We start from the raw sequence: 25,265 nt of genomic DNA, 5'->3' as shown, positions 1-25,265 counted from the left end.
CTTCCTAGCTCAAGTGGGCAAAAACTATTTAATATTTCCTACCTGGTAATGCATAAGGATGTGCATCACGTAGTCATAGACTTCCTCAGCGATCCGGCCTTCTGGTCGCCATGGAAACAGCACAAATTCAATGCCAAGCAGGGGGACTAGAATCAGGGTAGCTCTCACTGCTTTCATGTACAGGTTGGATTCTGCCTTGTGGGTGTCTTTCAGCTTCGTTATGAGAACGCGGACAATATTCAACAGGAAGAAGAGATTCACCTGTTGGAAAAGAAAATGACACTGAAGAGACTCTGCAAATAATTCCCCCACTATTTTGTGATACTGAAAACCAGACAACTCAAAAAGAACATACAGTGCATAGAGAGCATTCTGATTATATAGTAAGAACAAGTTAAAATTTGCTGAAAACATCTTAAGAGGATGAGATTGGGCTCTGATGTATAATGCCAAATTCCATTCCTCTAAAGTATTAAGCAAATATCCATCCAGATAGCTGTTGATCTTCCACTGTTAACAGACCCTATACCTTTCTCTTTGCTGTTACAATAACAGTAAAAAGTTGAAAGATGCTTGTAACAGATTTAAATTTAAAAAACAGAATGGCAGTAGCTGTTTTATAAAAACAACGCATAGAAATCAACTGCTGGCCATGATTTCTGCACAAGCAGCACCCTATGGAAGACCACAGGTCCAAGCCAATGTCTCTAGAGGTGTGATCTCTAGTATGTACGATATTTTTTATATTGCTTTCAGCTATTTTAATGCCCGTGTAGGAGATTCATTTATTTATTTATTTATTTATTTTATTTATTTATTTAGTAAAAAAATATTTATTTATTTAAATTTATTTATTTTTTAAAAGAGTTTCTGGGAGAAGGTAAGCACTGCATGTGGATATCACTACAGCATCTGTAATGGTCATAGTCTGACTGAAACTAGCCCATAAAAAATCAATGACTTTATAGTAATAATGTATCATATATGCAACTATAGCACAGGTTTCTACAATCGAGGTCCTGCAAAAATCTGACCCTCAGTGGTTTAAAATCTATTATTCTTTGCCTATTTAGATCGCAGTAACCAGTTAGATTTGTTTTACAACCTTGATTATGAAGACTAAAAAAGCTTCATCATTGCTGTGATTTTATTTAAAAAATCATTAACTTACAGTTCCTTCTGTCCTAAAACTCTCATTTATTTTTACAGTTCAAAACAGAAACCTAAACCAAAAAGCAAAAGTACTACACTCTCTTATCATTTCCGTGTAAAATAACCCCCCCCACACACACTACAGCCTAATGATGTGAATAACCAGAGCAACAGCAACGGTAGGGATGATTACACTGTTTTCCACTATCATGAAATAATGGCAACCCCTTAGAGAAGCTAGAGCTAGAAGAGCCCTTAAAAGCACAGCCAGCCCAAGCACCTTGCCCAGGGGCACAAGAGGCCAGGCAATGCTGTACAGGGAACCCACTATGGAAGGCAGAGAGCTAGAGTCTGGGCCTTTTATCTCTTCTTCCAGGTAACTGTCTTTCACTGTCAACAATTATCTAGAGAGAAAAGGAGAGGCAGAGTAGGGAAGAAGACAGCAAAAAGACAGACGAGTCCCTTCTAAAATAACTAGGAGTTCATTGTCTAGGAAGAGGCCTCTGTCCCTCCATAGGACAAGTGCGAACAGGGAAGCCATTTCAGACCATGTGTGTCACCATGTCCTCCACAACCCTGGCAGAGTTCTTGGCATGTCAATTAAGGTTTTCACAATAAACAGCTGTGTATTGTTACGGCAACATGGCCCTTGACAGATATGTTATGTTATTTATATTCTACTTACTTGCTATTTAAATCATTTTAACAGGAAATTGTTTTACATAGGAAACTACTGCACGAATTTCTTCTGGAAGCTTCCAACTACCTTTTGGCTTTGTATAAGCAACCAAGGTCTCCTGGTTCTCTGTCAAGGGATTTATTTAGATTTTATGCAGCCCATGATCCTCATCCAACTTCCTATAGCACACACAGACAATAAGTCCTTCCTCCATTTCTAAATTTAGTCCTTCTCACTTAAATTATTAACTCAGCAACTCTCTCTCTCAATTTTCACCCTTGTATGTTGGTAGCATGGCCAATTCCTATAATCCTGTCCTTGAATGTTGAGTGAAGATGAACGTTGCAGCAGCTATGAGTAAAACACCACCTGGTAAATTTACAAAATGATGAAATGCACAGAAATTTTTTCATTGTTCCACTTACTCACCGAAGCCAAAAAGCACAAAAATAAACATAGCCAGTGTTTGCAAGAAGATATTCGGACAAGCAGAAAAGATGAATGAGGCAAAGCAGAGGACAGACTTGAGAAGAGAAGCATAAGTATTAGAGTAAGTATGTAGCACTAATTTTTGATGAGTAGGTACTCATCAAAATCTGTGATGACTTTTGTGACTTCTGTCACAAAAACAGTGAGATCAGGATGAACCAAATTCTTACTGAAGTGATGAAAATGGGTCTTGATTTTAGCAAGGTAGTGAGTAGATTTTTACATTTAAGCAAACATAGGCCTGTGCAACTACTTGTGTATATATTATCATCAAATTGACTGTGATGGTTGTTTGTAAAGTCCCAAAGAAGTACTGGTGTGCCAGCTGCAGACAAACACACAGAATAATACTGGCAGCTTCAAAGTGACTGGAAAATTGAACCAGGCAAAGGAACAAAAATGGAAACAAAGGCAGAGAAGGCAATCCTAGATGAAATGTTAAAACCTTCACTAGGAACTTAGCTGAATTTAGGTTCTGCCTTCAGAGCTGTGAATTTAGCTGAGCTTATAAGTCAATATGTTCTGCCACACTCAATCTACTCTTTCAGTAACACCAATGCAAACTAGAACACTAGTGCACTGGCATATCTGAAGCCTACACTGAAAACTGCCTCCACTTGGATCAACACTTGGCTAGTGTAATAACCAACATCACCCTCTACTGTTTCATTCTTACACTGTTTCTTTAGTTGTGGTTGCTTAGGCAAACATTAGCAATTAAAAGCGTTAACTGAAGACAACTCCAATCAAAATGCAAGTTGGGTCTGCTCCTGTTTGCAGTTTCTTTGGCAGGGATCTGGCCACAGTTATGCAAAAGCAAGGACCAGCAGAGTTGTTGCTAACATCGTGCAATGTAGTATTTTCAGTGATGTACAAAAGTTACAGGCCTAATACCCAATGGTTTCTGCCAATTCCTCCTGGCATCCCCTTGACAATCTTCTTCGTGCTCTTTGAGATCTTGCTTCTGCAAATAGAAACAGTGTCTTTTCCCTTGTTATCTAATTTGCAGTTTAATAGTGTTACTTAAATTTCTACTAAAGCAGGTCATGCTTCGTAAAGTGTGAAAATTGTATCTGGCAAGCAAGCTGCTTAAGCAAATGAGGGTTCTGTTCACCAAGTCTGAACACATGCATTTCATCTTCTGTCTTTATCCCTGGCTTGTTTTTTCTGAATTGACATATTAATTTTTGTGATCAAAAAGGAAAGGAATTCCTTTAAGGTATTTTCATTTCACACACATCACAGTCAAGACGTATAGTTGAGTCTAACCTTCATTACTCCTTCATGGTTTTCACATAAATTTACTGATTTTATTAAGGTGAGAAAAATGTAAGAGAAACACTTTCAGTCAGCTCACAAGAAATATAGGAATATCAAAGGCATACATATTTGTAAATTGCAAAGAGAATGGACACAGATTCTATCAAAATCAAGCAAGTATAGAAGATTATTATGCCTCCAATAAAATCAGAAGATATTCTTAGTGTTGCCTTGAGCGGAAAGAAGACTTAACAGTTTGGAAGTCATTCCATGGATTTGAAATCAGTGGGAGTCTTGCCACTATTTTTAGTGTGATTTTGTGGAGGCCACTGCTGGGAAGAAGAAAATGATCTTATATCCTAAAATGAGGCCACTTCATGAACAATGCTATAGTTCTCATAATACATTTTTTTTTTCTGTTATTGTTTAAGCAAGCTCTAACTAAGATAAATTATATCTCAGCTTTAAAGAGCTTTACTTAAGTGATATATCCGTGGAGACACTTGGACAAAGGAAGTAATGTCCCACAAGGCAGTGGAGAACAGCATGTATTTGCTGGGTAAAACACGGTGCTACTGAAGTGAGCAAAAAGTCCTTTCACTTTCTGTGCAAACAAGATTTCATCTTTTGTGCAAATTAGAGAGAAGAAAAATAGAAAGGATTTATAATTGGTTTCAAGTTTATACTAGTTAACCTGTCTTTATAATAACATATATGGCTGACCTGACTAACAGGACAAGGGATTATCAGTAGTTAGTAACACACCAAGGATCTCAGCCTGCTTCTGGCTTCTCATGCAGAGGACCTCATGTGTGTCATAGTATCAACACCATCTTCGAAATATATGTTCACCAGCTAATTTCACTGTAAATGAAACTGCAGGTTAAAAGAACTGCAGGATTTATAAAATGGTCTTCAGAAAGAATTCTGTATGTGCAGAATGCCCTCTACAAGTATTTATTAACAGTTTTAACAGAAAAGGAAGTTCACACAGACTGGAAACCAAATTGTTTCCAAAATTGTTTCCTTAATCTTTTCTTTCTTACTGAATTTTCTTACATAAACTGAAAAGCATAAAGAGAGCCAGTAGACATGCATATAATACCTTTGCCAGATCTGCTTGAAGTTTCTGTTAAGATAAGTATGTCCATATTAGCGTTTTCTTTTATAATGCACCTATGTAGAAATAAACTATTGACTGTATTTCATAGGTTACATTCAGTCCTATAGTGACTGAAGTACAATATTTACTTATATACAAGTGGAGTCTTCAGTTACTTATTTAGAATGTACCGTCTTCAGTGTCAAAGATCTGTGTAATAGCTCCTTAATAAGGTCAAGATTTCCATATCTTTTGTGTCCAAGATACCTGCTGCGTTGAGTCCTGAGAATGAGTCATTGTTAGCTTTAGGCTATTACCAATTTATAAGACCATCAAGAACAATTTAAAAAAAAAATAAAGCAAGAAAAACAAATTATCTTAAAAATGCCTACCAATAGAGCAGCACAAATAGGGCCATGGATGATGTACAGCAGATGAGTATCAGAGCTGATCCAACAGCTAGAGAAAACAAACAGGGAAAGTAAAAACATTTGGTATTTTGTTACTTGTTCTATTCCTTTTTCTTTTCCTTAAAGAAACTGTAACTGCTTTGCAAAGCTGTTTGAGATACTACTTACTTGTCATTATAATACAAAGTTCTAGCAACAGCATGTATGCAGGCAGGGATCAGTGGAAAACCTGTGAAGAGAAAACAGTATTTTCTTCATATGTAAACCTACATAATAAGTAACTAGCTAAGCAAACATGCATCTCTTGCAGCAATCTTCTATATTTTCATCTCATCCAAATTATATACAATCACAGAGTAAATAAAGTAACATCAATTCAGTCTCTGCTTTCCCAGATTTCTTTCAGAGGAGTGTATAAAACCTTATTCCCACTGTTTTATCGGGAAATCCATACCATTGTACAGATAGAAAAGGCAAAACAAATTATAACTATTCAGAATGTAACAATCAATCTTTATTAACACATTTTTTTTCAGACTGCAGTCCACAGTAATGCTAAATACTAAGTAATACTAAAAATATCAGTATATTTTTATATATAACCAGCTTTGTCTGTTGTGGGACAGCTGACAATACTGGTACCATGTCATGTTACAGATGAATGTGCCAATGCAATGAAGTACAAGTTCCACTTGCAATTTGTGAATATGCTGTTGTGCATTACCTGAAATCACCACATCTGGCTTGTTAGTTTTAATACTGACATTACTTGAGATCTTTAGCTACTGCTATTCTGTATTTGCTTAGTGAACAATACAGGTCAAATGGAACTGCTGGAAAAATAAATCCTTGGTGATCTCTAACTCAGTTTTGACCCTCCACCCTAGACATGGCCAGACTTCTCTGAAAACAAACATTCGTTCCTGAATAAACATCTTCAAGATGAGGAACAATGAATAATTACTTCTTAATGTCTTTTTTATAATAGGAGACTATTTTCTCTACACAAAGGAGGAGTCGCTTCCTGACTCCAGTAATGCATAATCTCTCTTTCAGCAAAGATAGAGGTACATACAACTTCCTACGTTAATATTTCTATGCCTGTTAAAACACCACAGACAAAGAAGAGGGGTGTGTCATCATTATTCAAAGCTGCCAGTGCAGAGAAGCAACAGGACAGCTGTTCAAATTCTCATGAAAGGAGTAAAAGATAACATTGGCCTGACAATACAGAATGTGAAATTGCATACCCCAGCCAAGAAGGTAATACCACATCAAGTGCTGTTTCTCAGCAAAAACAGCCACCACAATAAGAGTATGCAGGTAAACGCCTTCACACAGCATCCAGAAGTAGTTGCACCCCATTAGGTACAGGTAGATGAACTGTGACACTTTGCAGCTAATCTGCAGAAAAAGCAGAGTACAACATAATTCATAAATTGCAGCAATCTCACAGATTTAATTTGCAAAATGGAGAAAATACTGCTTGAGTCAAATATTCATATTTAGTTTCACTATTTTCACTTTTCACTTTTTTCACTATGCTTACATCTTTTTTTTTATTTTTATGGAATTAAATTTCCATACTTCATGGTGACCAAGTTAGTAACTGTGTCTGTATTCTTATTAAAGCTGACATGAGAACTCTGAGTTTCTCCAGCATAATGGCAGAGAGCAGTAATGATATTTCTCTTTATTGTAAATATTGGCATAACTGACCATTCCAATCTAATGGGGGTCTTTAAATTATTGAATGGTAACTACATGAGAAAATGGACTTTGTTGAAGCTAATTCCCCTTTGGTTATACCAGTCATGCCATAGCAAATGATTTACATGTTGAAAACACTTCAAAAGATCCCAATTTCAACCTAGTCATAACTGAACTTAGGGCCATGGGACAACTCATACGGTAGGTTCTAATAACAAGCTTTCTTGTTGGCATATATCTGTATTCAAAATATCCTCAGATATTCTTCAATTGAAATGGTTGTAGCTTATTGTGAAGAATAAAATGTGAGGTTGTTAAAAAGAAGTTATAACTTGCTCTTTTAGACACAACATGCCTTCTTTTTTTCTTCTGACATTGCTCCGTTTGAGTGATTGACCTCGTTATGGCACTTAGCTTAAACCAAACACAATATTGCTTTACCACGTTCTACTACCTAATTCACTTACTGATGATTATTAGCAGCTATCTCAGGCATATTATCCAGAATTTTTATGAGCTTTTGAAAGGTTAAAGAGAATTTATCTTTTTACTTGATTCCAACAGCTTCTGGATTTTTGCCCTAACTTTCACAGAATTTAAATTTATCTTCCAGGTCCAAATAAAAATAAAGCCATAGTTAGGGATTTGTTTGTTTATGTATTTGATTTTCAGGCTCTTCCGTTGCTATAACTCCTAGCCTTTTGGGACAGGCTACTGATTCACGCTTAACCCAGTATTATCAGGAAATGAGAGAGAGACAAATCAGACCCTAAGGGTTGGATTTTTTAGTCTTCTTTAGTGTCAGTTTGATCTCCCTTCACAGAAAAATTAATTCTCATTACAACTCAAGATGGCAAAGCAAAAGCCACATGAAAGTAGCTGACTGCCAAAATACATTCTAGAGCCTTTTTTTTTTTTTTTTAAACTGCCCTTTCTTGGTGAATTCAACTGTCATAACCTCTCTTACATCATCTAGAATAGGCTGCTTCCTTGTCGTTGTTTCAGCGCAGACGTGATCTGTACAAATTCAGAAGAGCAGTTCAGTATGCTCTGTCTCTGAAGCTGTTTTATTATTTCGAAACCTCAAATGTGAAATGCCCAAATCACTGTTAGCCATCTGTTGAAATACGTAACATGGTTACACCGTTACTGAACATTTTAACCTTGCTATGTACATCATTTCATCAACTATTCATGCCTCATTTATCCCTTCTGCATTGCTGAAGTTTTTCACATACAAATCAACAAGGCTGCCAAATATACTTTCACTTACTGGATTAGTTGCAACTAACTCCTGATTGTTGGCAATTGCAGTCAGTGAAATTATTGTTACAACAGAGTTGCAAACAAAAGAGAAAAATAGATTTTTATGCAGGGTAATCCTTTGGCAACTCAAGCTCCTAGAAAAGAGAAACAAGAACAAATGAATACACGAGGGGACAGCTATGCGTAATTGGGGACAACTCTGAAATTTTGAAATACTAGAGCTCTTTATTTATTATGCAGTCTTACATCAACCCTTTCTTCAACTCCAGTCCGAATTTAATAGAATAATGTGAAAGGTAACATCTCCCCTTAATCTCCACTTATTTGACCACAGCAGGAAAGTCAGTACATTCAGTTCCAATACATTCACAACTAAAGACCTGCTTTGTAGTGGTTATCTAAAAAGGATTTTGATACGGGTAATGTATAACATATTTTGTATGATTTATACATTTGTTTTTGTTAGTACCTGATAATTTCCCAATTAACCATCATACCTGAGCCTGAGGAAATTGTTCTACCCTATGTTTTCATATATCCAGAGCTGTCAAGATTTTTGGAGGACAGTTCTATTCTACTCACATTCTCAGTCACTTATCTCCCCTAATCCTATAGCTACAGAAATACCCAGTAAGTAAATAATGAATAACTGATCTGAACTTGCATATAACCAAATTATAAACAGAATATTAACAGTTAAAATGCCACATATAAATGCATTTGTGTTCATTTTCAACATTTCATTTGAACACTGCAATAAAATTAAAAGGAAAAAATTACTTTCAAATGTTTAAAAAAAATAAAATCCAAACATTCAATAATATTAAACTATAGCTAACAATGACCATTGTCATAGCAAATTTCTGTTTATGTGCCATTCTATCAGGTCTAGCTTAGTGCTACCGCAAGAGACAGAGTGCTGCTCATGCAAGTTTTTCCAAAAAAAAAAAACAAAAAAACACAAACACAAAAACAACAATTTTACAGACACAAAAGATAGAAAGCCTACATAGAAATAAAAACAATTCAGATCATTAGAATATTAAAGCACAAAATTCCTGAAATAACATCCAAATAAATTCCAAATAACATCCATTTTGCTATAGAAGCAGATGATCGTTTTTTTAAAAAATGGGTAAAAATGACTGTTTTAGGTTTAGAATAGAGGGTGCACAGCACATAAGAGTAAATTGACTAATAATCATACAGCATGCCAGAGGCAGCAGATGGGTACAGAGCCCATCTTGCAGCATTCGCATTCCTTGGAAAAACCTACCCAACTGGCAGAGAGAGGTGATTAAAGGCTGGGGAACAGTGGAGACGCCTGTTGGTTATTTCCAAGAAAGAACCCAGTTACCCAAGCCTGTGCTGTATAACTGCATCTCCCTCACTCCATGTTTTAGGCAGCAATATGATGTACAACTAATTCACAAAATGGAACAGCTCAGCTGGGGGGTAATGTCTATTACTTTCACATGCAACTGCTTTTCACTTGTAGAAATATCAGAAATACATGGACAGGGTCAGCAAGGGACAAGTCTGAATTGTCACACGGGGCGGGGGGGAGTGGAAATCAAGTTCTAAGTTTTCTAGCTTTTTCAAACAACATGCCTGAAATAAAGACAAAGTATAGACATTAGTGATTTATCTTAAATTTGGGGGGCCAGCAGGACAGGAAGGAGAAGAACTTTATATTTTGAGAGAGAAATACAGAAATGGAACAGTCACAAAAGCTAGAGGAGCATGTTGAAATCTGTTGAGAGCACAACGGATGAAACATGAAAACAAATGACCCCACTAACAAAAGAGATGGTCAAAAAAAGACAGTCTATAGAGATTACACTCCTTGGTTGCATTCTTTGCAACTATCACAAGAAGCGTGCATGAAGCATCCCAGAGATACGTGGAGTAAGCAAATAGGTTCAGATATGCACAGCGTAATACCAGGAATCAGGCAGAAGAGGTTCTGCAAATCACACCATGGAGCCCTGAGGCTAAATACACTGAATTCAGGGGAAGGAAACCACTTCAGGAACCAGTGGTGCCACACAGAACACAGATCAACCCTACATAAATTCCTGGTTGCCAAGCTTTACTTGACTGAGGAAAACACGAAAAAGCGTCCAAAATACAGAACACAGCTATGGATATAAGTTAAGTGATAAAGTGTATCTCACAAGGCTTTTTTTTTTTTTTTTTTTTTATCCTTTTAATGCCCAAAACATAAAGCATTGATTATTAACATATGCATAGTGTTTATATTCTTTGAGTATGCATCCATATCTTCTTCCTATATGGCTCATATAGAAAGAAAGTAAGCAACACAAGATTCCAGCTAACAGCTCTGTGTAAACAAGTCCTGAAGAACCCTGGAAGTCTGTCTGCTTATTGTTAAGATTCAACACAGAGGCAAGGAAAAGCACGTACAGCTAATGGGGCCATCTCCCAGGGTCATCCAGCAGCTGTTCCTGTTGAATATTCAAACACACCCATCCACACCCACCTCCACCCATGCATAAAAGGATTGAAAGGATCACCGGACAAGAAACAAGAAAGCAAGACTGCTGACATTTAAAAACGAAGACTGCTTTTGGTAATAAAAGAATTTCTTCCTAAGTCTCCCCACCCTCCCTTTTCTGTTACCCTTCCTATAGACCTTCTGTTTTTCTTAGTGACATAATGCTCTTTAATCATTTAATTCTCCTAATTATGATCTAAGACCATTCAAAAGACTTATTGCTGGATTAAACCCTGTGCAAAAAAATAAAAATAGACCTCCTGCTAAATTATATATTTCCTCTTTTCATTCGACTCCTGTATGTCTTGGGCACTGTGGAAAAAATCATTTCTCCAGTACTTCCAGAAAAGAAAAAAAAGGTAACGTTTTCAAAAACACCTAGATGTGTTTGGAGTCTTTTTTTTTTTAAAAAAAAAAAAAAAAAAGATACTAAAATGCAGCAAGATTCAACCAGTGAGACCCATATATTCACATGAGAAGAATTAGCCTTTCAGCTGAAATTAACTTCAAGTTACTTAGGAACCCCGTATCTACCAATCTATCATCCAGCTGTTTGCCCAGTCTATGTTTACTGTTGCTAACCCCTGTGAGTGCTGTCCTGTGAGTTGACATGATGCTTGATTAACAGTTTCTCCTTTATTTCATTTTTTGTTGTTTTTTTGTGTGTGTATCTTTGAAATTATAGCTTCCCTTTCTCTGAATGCACTGTTCTATTCTGTTTTCTGTTGCCTACTTTTCTTTATGAAAACAACCTTAGAATTATTTTAAGAAAAACTTCCTATAAGACACGTGTGATTTACAGTACATAACAGAACAGGAATGCAGAGCCACTGCAAAAAGTTACTTTTATCTGTCATAGATGAATTATCAGATAGGAAGATCAGAGTTCCAAGCTTATAGCTTGTTTTTAAAACAAGAACTCCAACCCACTTGGAGAACACTGGCAAAGTATTTCTAATGAGGTAGTTTTCTGAAGAAAAAATTTCAGTTGAAAAATAAAATGCACTAAAATCTGAAAAAAATAAAGTCAAAATCTAAATAGTTTATACTTAAAAAACTGAAGATAATTGAAAAAAAAAAGTAAAAAAAAAAAAGTCAGTTTTCCTATGGAGAAATATCCCATCTTTCTGATCAACCCTAGAGATATTCTGATGGTCAGCAAGTCAGCAAATGTCATCTGGAAATTATCGATCTGCTAACAGGATAAATTATCTGGAAATGTGGCAAGTTCATAAGCACCCACACACAATAGCAAAAGAGAAATAAAGGAGAAAAAGAAGTCCACCTGTTAAAGCTACGAATAATTACACAACATTCAGCTGATACATAATACATCCTGGTATTAATCTAGATCCTTAAATATCCTTCTGGTACTAAAAATACTTTAGAAGAACTGCATATCCCAAGAGAACAGCTTGTAGAGAACTTTCTTTAGCTTCCTTTAAATTTTTCAATTTCTTTTTATATCTGAACATAACCACAGTCTAGAATTGTGGTTTGTGGATCTGGATTAATTCCATGTGGTTCTCTGAGGATAGAGGATCCTTCTACCAGAGGGAGAAAAAAGTCCCTGGAGGATATGACAAACATAGCATCGTTCTAATGGTAGCAAAGCAAACCACCTTCTTTTGCAGTAAGTGCCACAAGTGGAGATGAAATTGGCTTGGTTTTCATATTAGAGTACAGAAAAATTGTTCTTTACTGTCTCTGAGCTCTTAAAATCATATTCAATATCTTTTTATTTTCTCCTTAGAAGTCTATGTCAAAGCATTTTTTCTACCATGGGAGATTTTATTTTTTATTTTTATCTTGAACTTTGTCTTGTGAGGTTTACAGTAATAGCATTGCACTTTTTTTTTTTTTTTTTTTTTTTTTTTTTTTTTTTTTTTTTAATGCAAAATCAACCTTATAAAGACTTGGGGCCATTTCATGTTTTGATTTTGTGGAGGGAAAGTGAAGTTGGAAATAGTTGGGAACAAGTCAGAAAAAGCTGAGAAGTAATCTTGAATACTGTATTTCAAAGAGAAGCTACTAAGTTGAAACACTGTTAGGAATTCATTGCAAATTTAGGCAAATAATGCATATCTAAATTGGAAACGTGATAGCCAGCCAGGTGTGACTAACAACGATGATATTTAGCAGACATTTGCGACCCCTATCAAATCAAATCAAAGTCCAGAGCATGAGAAAAGCAAAATCTGACCCATCCCCACCATTACTGGTATACATGCTACTCATGTTTACATATTAGGAACAATTATGGGTGGGGTGAGATGGTAGCGGTAAGAAACACGTAAGTCTGTAGAGCAGATCTTTCTTTTCCAATGAAAATCGATGCAGATTGAACTACTGTGAGTTAACAAGGAAAGCCTGCACTGTGCAGTGCAGCATTTGGCAGAGCTAACAACTCATCTCTGACAGCACTGCACTTTGCCTCAGCTCTGCTCGTGTGGCAACACGGGTTTCAGTGATCCTGGTTTCAGCTTTCTACTAAGCCTCATCAACTTCTAAGAAAAAAAAAAAGTTTCATAGGAAAGAGCTCGCAAAATGTGAAGTACTAAGCAGACGTAATTTTAAAAGATCCATGCAGTATGCTGCACTTCGTCATGGCATTGGTAATACACGGCTCAAACTTTCTTGCCAGAAGATACTATATTAACTTGTAGTCAGTGGATAAGGCATACCATCACAGTTGTAACGTGGTGAATAATAAAAAGGGGGGTTATTTTTATTGTTCCCATTCCTAATGTTGCTCTTAGCTTTGTTTTCTTTACAATTTATCATATTTTGTGGCTACCTACTTTGGAATAGTACTTTATCCATCATATATCACCAGTATTTTGCTTTCCATTTTCTGTTTACTTTGGTCCATGCTTGACATACCCACACCTTCAGTTATTATTAAAAACAAACAAGCAAGCAAACAGCCCTCCTTCCCCTGCAAACACTTTTAATAATTGTTATGTTTTCTAGTGCCAATTTCCTATTTCTCATTTTCAACATATGCTACACTTTTTAATTTGAAGACTTGGAATTTTAGGTATCTGAGAAAAGAAACCTAAATTTTTATTATATCATCATGTTCAATGCCAATCCAATATACTGATTTTTTTCACCTTCTTGTTCTGTCTAATATTCTGGGATATCTAGTGTTCTAAAAGTATTGAAACTATGATGCAATGACTAATTTTACTTATTTTACAAAGTTTACAAATTTTACAAAGAATTTTACTTATACTTACTTAAAATAAAAGAATATGCCAAGAGAAATCAGAAGTGATGCAATTGAGAGACCATGTCCTATAATGGCCAAATAATACAAGTTCAGAGCCGTCTGCAATACAAGAACAAAATCAAACACTTGTGATGCATATACAACTATTATTAATAAGCACAAGCACATCTCTTCTACTTACAAAATTATTATAACAGGATGAAGATAATAAAAACATTACTGATAATGATGAATCAAATCCAGAATCCTGCAAATCAACATCTTACTAAAATCTCTTTCTGTAGGGCACGTAACAGATTGAATGAAGTTGCTATGACTTAGCAGTTCAAATGTTAGTTTTTTTTAAACTATGTACAAACTATGCTTCTTCTGAGTATTTATATAAATCTGGTTATTTATGTTACTGTGCTGGGTGCTCTCCTGTCTGAGGCTTGACTCATCTATTTATGCATCTCTTAAGCAAAACATGTTAGTGTGCTTTACATATTAATTTATTTATTTTTTGCTCATAAATTTTTCTCCCATCATTTGAAAAAATACTTCCTTCCAAGAAAGCTGTGATTGTGATATTGGAACACTACCTTTCATTTCAAGAATGAAAAAAATTTACAACTCAAAAATAGTAAAGACTAAATGCTATTATTCAATAAATCTACCATCAAATTCCAGTATTATGAAAAGCTAGGTACATAGCAAAAATAAAAACGAAGAACTGGTGAAGTAAATATTTGTCATATATGCATGTTAACATCAATTCTTTCTCTAGTAACAAAACTATTTTCAGTTATGGAATCTGTTTCTCAAAATCACTTAGTTGGCATTAAATACAATATAACCATTTTGCACACAAGAAAATGAAGATCTTTGGATTTAACCTTTTCCTATCACAATAAAGTATAATTATATCTACAATCTATTAGGAAGAATCCTTGGGCTCATATACTCCGTAGTCTGTGTCTCCAATTTAAGCTCTGAATGGTTGCAGCCTGCTACATACATATGGACTTTTCAAATCACATAAGGAGATTCAAAGTAAAGCTTTAAGAAATGTTATTAGATGAGACAAGGGTACCTATTTGTAGAATAGTAAGAATTGTAGAATAGCTAGAATTTTTTAAGTTATTATATTTTTTAAAAATATATAAAAAGGGAGTTAAAGTAATGCAGTAGTTTAAGTGAAATTTTCATAAGAAATCTGGAATTGAGAAAACAAGTGCTACCCTGGAACAGTAAAGACTGTCTATGTATGTATTTCTATGGAAGGTCCATATGACATCCCACATGACAACCTCATTCAGTGACCAATTTAAGACAAAGTAGCATGTTTAAGATTTTGAACATTTCTGCACAATTTAGAACTGGCCCTAAACAGTGGTATGCTAGGGACTACAGAGGGACTGTAGTGGTATGCTAGGGACTACCATGACAATAAGAATTGAGCAATGGACAAGAGCCATGTTTATTGTGCATTATCTAACCTGCCTTGAAAGAAGGCCACAAAGAAGCTCCTCACATTATTCATACAGGAAGACCTGGAGTGATCTAATCCTCTCTGAATAAAATTCTCTCAATTTCTAGTCAAGTATTACCAAGAAACAATGAGTTGGTAAATCGCTACTAGTAAAATTAAACTGCCATGGACATACTCAATTGATTTGAGAAAAAGCAATGCAGAAGTGCTTTAGCATCACCTTTTCTCAATGTTTTTTTCTTGGTAAATAACCTTAAACACTCTGACAGCAATGATGCAAGCAGTTAGGATCCCTATTAGTATCAAGAATACTGCCATCTAGTCTATCTACTGTTAATGTGCTTTTTTCCCATGAGGCCTAAATTCACTCACACTCTATCCTTACATGTTATATTTCTATTTTTGGGGCATTTATGGTGTCATTTTACTGCTTCTTCCCATGCCTGAATGTGTTTTATAAACATTATGAATACTACTAGTGGACACAGAGGCTTTTTGCGGGGGTGGGGGATAGGAATATGCAATTGTATCTATTATACCCTCACATACGTCTTAGCAGTTGGAGCTTTACCACATTTTTTTTTCCCTAAATCTGCCAATGGATGGACATCCAACCTAAAGTCTATGGAAGTGACATCTATATAGATACCCACACAAATTAGAGTGCACACAGTCTACCTTTGATACATAGGAAAAAAAAAAAAAAACAACGAACAACTCACAAAGCATGTTTTTTCCATTTGTGTGGGCAGCTTAGTAATTCAAAAACTGAAAAAAAGAAATTGCTCTTGTGAGCCAGGACACAAGACATTCACAGGGAAAGGGCCACAGGGGAAAACAAACCCTAGCTAACACTTCTTATCACTTACTAACCTTTGGCCTCCAAAAATCCTGTGGTCAATCCACTCAACAAAAGCTTGCCTACACTTTTGTAAAACAGAAAATATTAGCTCTGCTTTTCATATTACATTGGAAAACAAAACAAAATTAAAAAATAAAAATAAAAAATCCCAGTTCTTAATGCTGCCTGGAAAATGTAGTAAGTCCAAATAAAACTGTGGACCTGCTGAAAATCTGTCACTATGAGTTAATTGGATAAACCCATGCACTTAGCAGGATAGCAGGGTCTTCAAGAGAAGTGCAAATGTCCTGCAGTTCTGCTGAGCTTGCACCCTACTTCAAAATTACAGAGCAAAATGTAACGGATGTTCTTTTAAGGAGTACATTTTGCTTACCAGTAGGTGAATGTGGATGGCATAGACAAGTACTAGTACTAGTTCACATTTGAAATACCCGCAAACAAAAATGATAACATATTAATCAAGTAGTTAAAATCAGCTGTGAAAGACTTTTTTTTTTTTTTTTGAGTCTGCTGTTAACAATATATCCTTCTTATTCTGCATGTTTTATCTTTTTGCATTTTGATGTTACATTAACTCTGCTGCCTAATTTTTGAGATGTTAAATTGTTCAGACCAATTTCTTAATTGGTGACATGCATTTGTTCATTTCCTACCTTCACTTTTTCATGCGTATAGATATTACACTGGGTGTAGTTTGTCCACGTCCTGTTGCTTTCTGGGTGTCTAAACCAGTTCCCACTTGGATCACAGATCTTCGTCACTTTTTCTACAGCCAAAGTAGTTGGAAAGAAAAACAAAAAAAGAAAAACAAGACGAAAACACAACAGTCAGCACTGAAGCTCTACTTCCTGATGCCTAGTATTTCACGAAAAAAAGATTGGCAAACAAATGACAGCTTTATTAATATGACTAGAGAGACACTGCTTGTTACTATGAATTCTGAGAAACTAGAGGCCATTGCTTTTGCTTGGCAAGGGCTACTGATGATCTGTTCTTCTTAAGAAAATAAATAGATTTTCCTCTTCCAATCCAGTTAAGTATCAAAATATATGAAACCGTTGCAGAACTACCAGATGAAGTGACAGGAATGGCTTCTTTAATATCCAAGACATAAACTGATGTCTGACATCCTACCACTGTAAATTAGGATTGGACAGGCAGGAAAATATTCATAGAGAAACTGCTCAAGAACCAGACTGGAAAATTTCCGGGACCATATGATGATTTCTACCTAATCAAATGAAGAAAGGCATCAAAAGACCTTGGGAAATACTAAACGCAGTAGAAGCAGACATCTATGACATTTTCCACATGCTCACAAATGCAAAGTTAAGCTTACAGAAATAGGAAAAGATTCATTTGGAGAAACTCTTATTGACTTCAACTGCTAAACTGAGGTAAAATAAATAATGTTTCTGCTTATTTCTCAGAGGGAAAATCTCATCTCTATGAAGAAAGAACTGTCATCTAAATTCTATTTGTATTTCCTCATCTACAGAATCCTACTAAGGCACATTTCAAAACAAAACAAAAACAACAAAACCACTAACTTGCCAATATTGTATGTGATAAAGGGAAAGTTAAAACAATGGATTTGGAGTTAGTTAAATTCTAGTACATTTGTGACTTGAGTGGAGCAAAGAGTAGGCTTTTTATTAAGCAACGTGTTGATGCAGAAGCCCGTGCATGCTTACCTGATGGATTGAAATCCTGAAAGTAGTCAGGACAACGTTGTACTGACACAGTACCTGCAGCAACATCACTCCAGCACAACCAGCCATCCCATGTCCTGTTACAGTAAGGACCTACGAACAAGTGGACACCTGATAATAAACTCACAAACCTCCTTTCACAAGTAAGGTATCTTTTGAAAGATGAGTCTTTCAAAAGTAAGATATAGCACTGCATATGTTAAGTTTCTCACTTGCAGCAATGAGTTTTCTTCATAAAGAAAAAAAGCAAACATAACATTTAGCGACAGTTAATTATAACTTCATGTAATAGAAACAGCTTCTTACATGTATATTTCTTTGAACATGTTTTAGAATATGTCATCATTTACCTTTAAACAGTCTACATCTACAGTTTACAAACCTCATCAGATTTAGAGCATGGTAGGGTAACATTCTTTGGGAAAAGCAAAATATATCAACTCAGACTGAATAATGCACATGAACAAAGAGCCTTCAATTTGCAAAGACCATTTTAGTGAATGTATTTACACTTTGGATGTACACCAAGCCTCTCTAATATGTGTTTACTAGTTCATCGAAAACACACCGGTATCCTAGAAGCCATCAGAAAGCCCACATGGGAGGCAGCCACAGTTCCTTGTCCTCAGGTAGAGCTGAGCCTGCAGATACTTCTCTAACTGCTCCGGGACAGGGATGTCACAGAGTCCTTGTTCTGGAGCCTGTTTCAATGCCTCACTGAACTAACACAGATTTTTAATATCTATATGTAGGCATGCAGAATGACTGACCTACAGATTTGAAAATATTTTTGTATCTTCCTTCAGTTTCCTATTCAACACGTAATAACATCTTCTCCCTGCTCCCTAAACTATCTCAAAGGATGCGTATTTCAAACATCACATAGTTCCTCTTTGTATCTAGAGATTTTCCCATTTGTCCAGATCCTTTTAAACTCGTGGTTCCCTGGGCTGGACATAAACTTACACTGTCATACTCATATCCATTTCTGACCTCCAGACATTGCTTTTCTCCAAAGAAACATTTCAGAAGAGAAAAATACTCCGTGTAATTATCTCTTTTTTTCCCCTAAACCGTTGAATGCTTTCAGAAGTTATGAAGTTGGAAATAATTTCCATTTTTTAATCTGGATATCTGTTTAAATTACCATTTTCTAATGTCATCAGAAATAAAAGCTTTGTGTTATTTACGATATAGTGGATGTAATTCAATGAGCATTACATTAACTGTAATACACAGTATTACTCTGAGTTCCAAAATGATGTTTCTAAAATATGGTATGAACAGAACCTGAAAAAATTGTTATCAATGTAAGCAATGACTAATATAACAAAAGGATCCTGGATTACTTCAGTTATATCTATCGACCACCTCCCTCTGGAAAATCTTATGAGAAAATAAACTCTACCTTCTTTCCTATGAATGGGATCTTGCATAATTTTCTGGTAGCATTCATACTGTGCTGTCATAATTTTATTCCGTGTAACACTCAGTTGAGCGTAGTCCTCTGTTATATTCTGATGCCCCTCAGCTGGTATGGCAGTGGCAAAAAACTAGGAAGAATAAGACTTATTTTTAGCAAGTCACTTTTAAATGTATTTTTAATGAATTTGGATCTACTACTCACATAAAAACTGATAAAAGTTTCTTTAACTTCATTCACTTTAAATATTATGTTTCACATATTATTTTACTGAAGGAAAGTGATCTTAAATCTTACTACTGATGATCTGATTTTGTAGTTTTCTGGCTGATATAGGTATATCAACAATTACCATAAACTTCTCTGCTAGCAAAAGATATGCTGGCTTCAACAGAGGTAATTAGTTTGTTAGCATAGGAAATAAATGGAGGATATAAGGCAGTAAAGATTCTGCTTTGTGGAAACTATATTTGAACTTGTTAGCTTTTAGAAAATAGCAATTTCTCTGGTGTTCTGTACATACTTGGATTACACACAAACTGGAATTCGTTAAAGAAAATATAAAAAAAAGATAAAACTCACCATAGTAACCAAGAGGAAGAACAGCAAAAATGTGATCCAGTTTTTTGTCATTTTTGTATCTGGTGCAGTGTATTTTATGTTGCAATCAAATGAACTCAAACTGCAATGTAAAAAACAGGAAAAAAATGGTAAACCACAAAAGCCAAAACTGATAAAAGACTTGATATTTTCTTTCTGCAATAGAACAAATCAATGGAAGTCCACTGAATTTTTAGTCTCACACGGTGCCACGTGATGATATACATGGGGATGTATAATATGATGAGAAGAAAATGCCACCAATTCACCAGTAGCAAATTCCAGCAGCCAGGTTTTTGCTGCACCAACACCTCCATCTCTCACAGGAAAGGCAGGAAGGGCTACCCACCGCTTCAGCTAACACCACTTCTCTGGAGGATTTGCCCCAGTTGGGAAACTGGTACCCACTCTGACAAATATGTGGCAAGTAACAACTTTCAAAGCTCAAGATCTGAGTTGGCTCCTTGACATCTCTGCTTTGGGCAACTAGACCATGCTGCAGTTCAGTGTACTCTAAAGTAGACTTAGATTTCTACACACACACAATTATTTCCTATTCTCTTCATACCAGCTGATTTTTAATTTTGCTATTTCTGGAAGAACAGATCTAATAAGTAGCTGCTTTAACTGAAAGTCACAACCTTGTAAGGATAAAAAAGGCAACATAAGAGATAGTTGCAAGCTATAAAATAGTTTCTGTATATACAGTAGCTGTCAAATATATAGATAACAGAATGATTCAAAAAAGCTGTAATTATCTGACAGTACAGACTATTCTAGAATTTGATCCTTAAAGTGTACAATGCAACTAAGGCAAAAAATATACAAAATGATTTCTTAAGCACCTTGATCACCTGTTTTGCAATAGAATAAATCATAGAAGGATAGAATTCTGAGTAATAGGACAAACAGCATTTTGTAGGCTATACACTCTACACAATATGAGAGCACTGTTGTTTATTGTAAAACTTGATGACAATACAAGAAGCCTGTTGTAAAATCAATTACTGTTTTACCTGTTTAACTCAGAGTAATCTTTCTCTATTTTTACCACTGGCATGCAATCCTCTAACACTGATTGCTGGAAATTGCTCAGGTAATTCAGCAAGACGCTGAAATTCAAATATGCTGTTTGGAAGGTTCTTAAAACACTAAAAGACAGACCAACTGATGTACATGAAATATATTCACAATGCACTCTATAGTATAATAGTTCTTCAGAAAATCCATATTTGATGAGAACTGCAGTGAATTGATTATTGCAAAAATCACTGTCTGACACATACAGAATGGCAACTTTATAGTGTTTATTACTGAAGACATTGTTAATAAAAACAATCTAAATATCCATGTGCAATGACTAAGGATTGACTGAATACAAAACATAAATGAAGACATCGTAATTAGTAAAGAGACAATATGATTTCAATTCTGCATGACAACAGAGGGCAGGGGTGCATACATTCAAATTTGTTACAATCCCTTAGTCAATTTCAGTTGTGCCTAATTATGTCCCCCTAATTCCAGTGGGGAAAGAAAGAAAAATAGCACTGGCCTTCTAAGGAAATCAGAATAATCTGCTTGTATATAAAGTAATGGAATAATCCTCTCTCTGTCTCTCCAATGTATGCCAAAACACATCTGCATAGGGTTAAAAGCCATACATGATGTGAACAGAACAAGGAAAGAGAGGAATCAAGTAGAACATAGCATCCTTAATTTAATATTAGTTTTTCTACTTGCATACAAAGAAGTTAGAAATAATTTTCTCCACAATAGTTCCAATAATCCTTCTGCTAAAAGGAATGTTGGATGGCAAATTTAGAATAAATGTTGGCAAATATTGCCCTCACTTAACCTTGCTTATTTTTATTTATCTAAAAGATATAATGTCACAGAAGCAATGGCAGAATTCATCTGCTTCGCTTCACAGCCCATGATCATTTCAATGTCACAGTATCAGAAGTCATCCTGTAGCCTGGTTCCTTTAAGGGTCTGAATCTTTTCTTATCTAGTGGTTTTGTAGACATTTCCTATCAAGTATTCCAGTATCCAGCATTAAATTATTAATTTTTCCCAGGAGGTAAAAGATTAAGTCAAGTCTATAATTCACTCAGTGCTTTCCACTCAGTCCACACAGTTACTAACTGCAAAGCCAAAAACTTATACATAGACAAAAAAATCCTCTTCCCTAACATCACTACTTTTGGATTTAATTACAGAATGCAGGGTGAAGGTCATTCAGATGCCTATTTGGACTTCAGCAAACCATTTATTGCATCATCAGATGAATTCATTCACTCAAAATCTATTCCAGTTGGTTTGGACAAGAACTTGTACAGGAAGATAAAACATTTTCTCAGGAATGGCCAGCAGTATGCTCAGTTCATTGACTGAGGTAGCAAGCCAGCACTCCTGAGAAAGTAAGGCTGCTTTTATTAATTGCCTGTTCAGATGAGCTGAAAACCAAACAATTCTTGGAGTGTTCTCTGACTCTCCCAGCTGGGAAGTAGGAGATGCACAAGGCAAGGAAATTAACAGTAAATGAGAGACATCGTCAGATTTCTTTACAAAATAACGCTCCCCCAGTTGTTGCTCTGTTATTAAACATCTTTGACAACTCTACTGCAGGGATAAAAGGACATCTTTATTGGACCGAGATTAATTTGAGTGTAATGAAAGTTAACTTGAGGGAAAAGATGGTAGAGGCTTATTCAGAATCACCCAGTGCCACTCAGACAGTGGGGATCTGAACAAAAGCCATCAGGATTGTGATTTATATGATAGGTGTTGAAAGAAACTGTAAGCCAGTGGGAACACACTAGGACAGTTCTGCCTTATTGATTTTCCCAGTAAAGCACAATGTCAGTGGGAAGAGAATGGTGAATCTCAATAGCAAATCAGATCTTCAAAATCTCATTTTTGTTTTTAGTGTGTTCTGTACTGAACACCAAGACAGCTGAAAACAACGAAAAACAACCAACCAAAGACAAAAACAAAACCACAACTCAGTAACCTTGAACTGGCTGCTTTTTGTCTTGATTGCATTCTCCATTGCCCAAATTAATGATACTCCACAGGCCCATGCAATGTTTCTCACTGATAGCACTGACATCTACTGAAGAAGAATTAATTCAAAAGGAACTGCAAGCTGAACTTAGCCAAAAAAAGTCACTGGTGTAGCTTTAACAGATGTTCACATTTCTCTTCCTCCTGCTTTCTCTACAGAGCCATCCATCCTGCCTCATCAGCTGTTTCTACTTTTAACCTTTTCCCATCCTCCCAAGAATAAATGTCGCCCTTGCTGAGCTCCAGACACTTCCCATTTCAATGACAAACCAAAAGGGTAAACAAAAAATAAAAATAAAAAGTGGAAAAATACTGTTTTGAACTTCATTCATTTGACCACACTTAATGCATCAAGAAAAACCTCATGCTTCTACCCAAGGCAGTTACTCTTAAACTTGACTTGAAGTCCGAGTGCAGTTGCGTATGGGTGGCATGGGAGGGAGAGCCTACTTATACTTACATCATTGCAGGTAACTCCATTCTTATGCACAAACGTATTTCACTAATCAGCTGGTCATCTTTGATTCACCCAAGGAAAGAAAACATTTTCAATATAAATCACATTAGCTCTAGCAATGTTACAATCTTGCAACACTGAAGTTGAACGTGCATATATAGATGTATATCCTTCCTCTCTGGCTTAAAGCAGGGATCAGAATGGCTGTTTTCTTAACAAAAAAATCTCTTCCTGTTATTCTAGCACTCCCTGATTTTGTCTGGTTGGACTCCCTCTCAGATACAGGCTATTTTGATACAGGCTATTTTGTTATTTCTGATTCTTTTCAGAGAGGGGCATGTGATTCAAAGCATTTCAAACCCCGGGCAAGGTTTGGTTGTTTCAGTCCAAGGTACAGGCAAAAAAAAAAACAAGTTGCAAAATGCCCAACCCTTTCCAAACATCCTTGATTTGAATTGCTGCCTTACACTGTTACAAAAATCCAGTGGTCTCCAATGGAACTAAAGAGTCATTTGCACCTCCATTCACATAAACCTTGAGAGAAAAACTGCCCGTTAAGGGACAGATTCTCTTTCAAAAATAAGGGCTTCTGCTCACCAAATTCATTTATTCCTGGAAGTGGACTAAACAGGCAGGGCAATTTGGAAATCTCCCTAACCAGGTAAAATGCTCTTCTGATTTCTGAGGGAAAATCTTCTGCCAAGATTTGGACCAAACTGCTCTGATGGTATCATAAAACATCTCACAGCTGTATGTGGGAATTTCTCTATCCTCCTAATAATTACGGGGTTAATAAGGCTCAAGACAGAACAAGTCTACCAAACTCTGGGTAACACGGTTTCATGACGTTATAATTCCCTGCTCACCATCACTTTGAACTAAGACCCAGTATCAGCACTTGCAGACTCCTAAAACCAGTGAGACAGGAGACAAAAAGAGTGTGATCTTCCCTGACATGACTTTACAGTACAGAAGCATTAGTTCTTCACAGCTTCCAAGAAACCTCACTGCACAAAAACATAAAAAAAAAATAAATTCTCCTCATACAATTTTCAGCTCCTCAGGAATACTAGAATAGATTGCTGTGTGTACCACTGACTGGTAGCAAGCAGCAGCATGAAGACAGAACAGTGCAAAGAGCTTGCCTGAGAAATGCAAAAGGATAAACTGAGATCTCCTCCTGCACTCCAGAAGAAAGATGCTTACTCTTGAAGACCTCCACAAGTGAACCAGTAATTATGAAAAAATGTGCAATATTCATATCAACACTGTGAAAAATACTATAGGAAATAAACCAGAAGTACCACACGCCCAGTTTCTTTCAATATTTCATTCTCCAAACCCACAGCACCGCTCACATGCAAGGAGATATTACATAAAATGCCATATCTGTTGTGCTGCACACAAACTTTCCTTCCTCCTTCTACCTTCTTTTCTAGTAGCTTTGCCCATGGAGCAGCTGTGACACAACAGTATTTACTCTCTTCTTGGGGATTATATGTTAAAATAAATGGAGAAGAAAGAGGGGAACCTCATTTTTATTGTTTTATTATCTTAGACCAACCTCATCATGCATTAAGTGGTAGTTTAGCTCAGTATGAGAAAATACTGGCTGCTTATTTCCTAGGCCACGTTATGTGTGTTTCAAGATCTGCTTACTGCAAGTAGAAAATTAGGTCTAGTTCCTAAAGATGTTTCACATCATTTATTCTATTAGCATGCAGATTGTTTGTTCATTTGTTTTTCCATCACTCTAGTAGCTTGCCAGAGGCCTTGCAGAGATTGCAGAACCATCTGTAGATAAGATTACACGGATTAAATTACTTCTGTGTACTTTTTCCCATTAATAG

The 25,265-nt window shown here is 35.9% G+C and overlaps 1 protein-coding gene across 2 annotated transcripts in view; it reads right to left on the bottom strand.

Annotated features, from left to right (window-relative positions):
• The window catches only part of CALCRL (calcitonin receptor like receptor), a 59,674-nt gene that overhangs the window by 5,854 nt on the left and 28,555 nt on the right, over window positions 1-25,265 (bottom strand). For both annotated transcript variants that reach the window (XM_032189621.1, XM_032189622.1), the window contains 10 exons: window positions 19,872-19,971; window positions 19,275-19,419; window positions 17,849-17,959; window positions 16,808-16,920; window positions 13,829-13,920; window positions 8,076-8,202; window positions 6,343-6,496; window positions 5,261-5,321; window positions 5,075-5,141; window positions 43-261 (listed from right to left, as the gene is read on the bottom strand). In XM_032189621.1, the coding sequence (XP_032045512.1) occupies window positions 43-261; window positions 5,075-5,141; window positions 5,261-5,321; window positions 6,343-6,496; window positions 8,076-8,202; window positions 13,829-13,920; window positions 16,808-16,920; window positions 17,849-17,959; window positions 19,275-19,419; window positions 19,872-19,971 (1,189 nt within the window). The remainder of the gene's footprint in view (window positions 1-42; window positions 262-5,074; window positions 5,142-5,260; window positions 5,322-6,342; window positions 6,497-8,075; window positions 8,203-13,828; window positions 13,921-16,807; window positions 16,921-17,848; window positions 17,960-19,274; window positions 19,420-19,871; window positions 19,972-25,265) is intronic.

The sequence above is a fragment of the Aythya fuligula genome, chromosome 6, assembly GCF_009819795.1.
Source record: "Aythya fuligula isolate bAytFul2 chromosome 6, bAytFul2.pri, whole genome shotgun sequence".
NCBI lineage: Eukaryota > Metazoa > Chordata > Aves > Anseriformes > Anatidae > Aythya > Aythya fuligula.
This window is presented reverse-complemented; position numbering and strand designations above follow the sequence as displayed.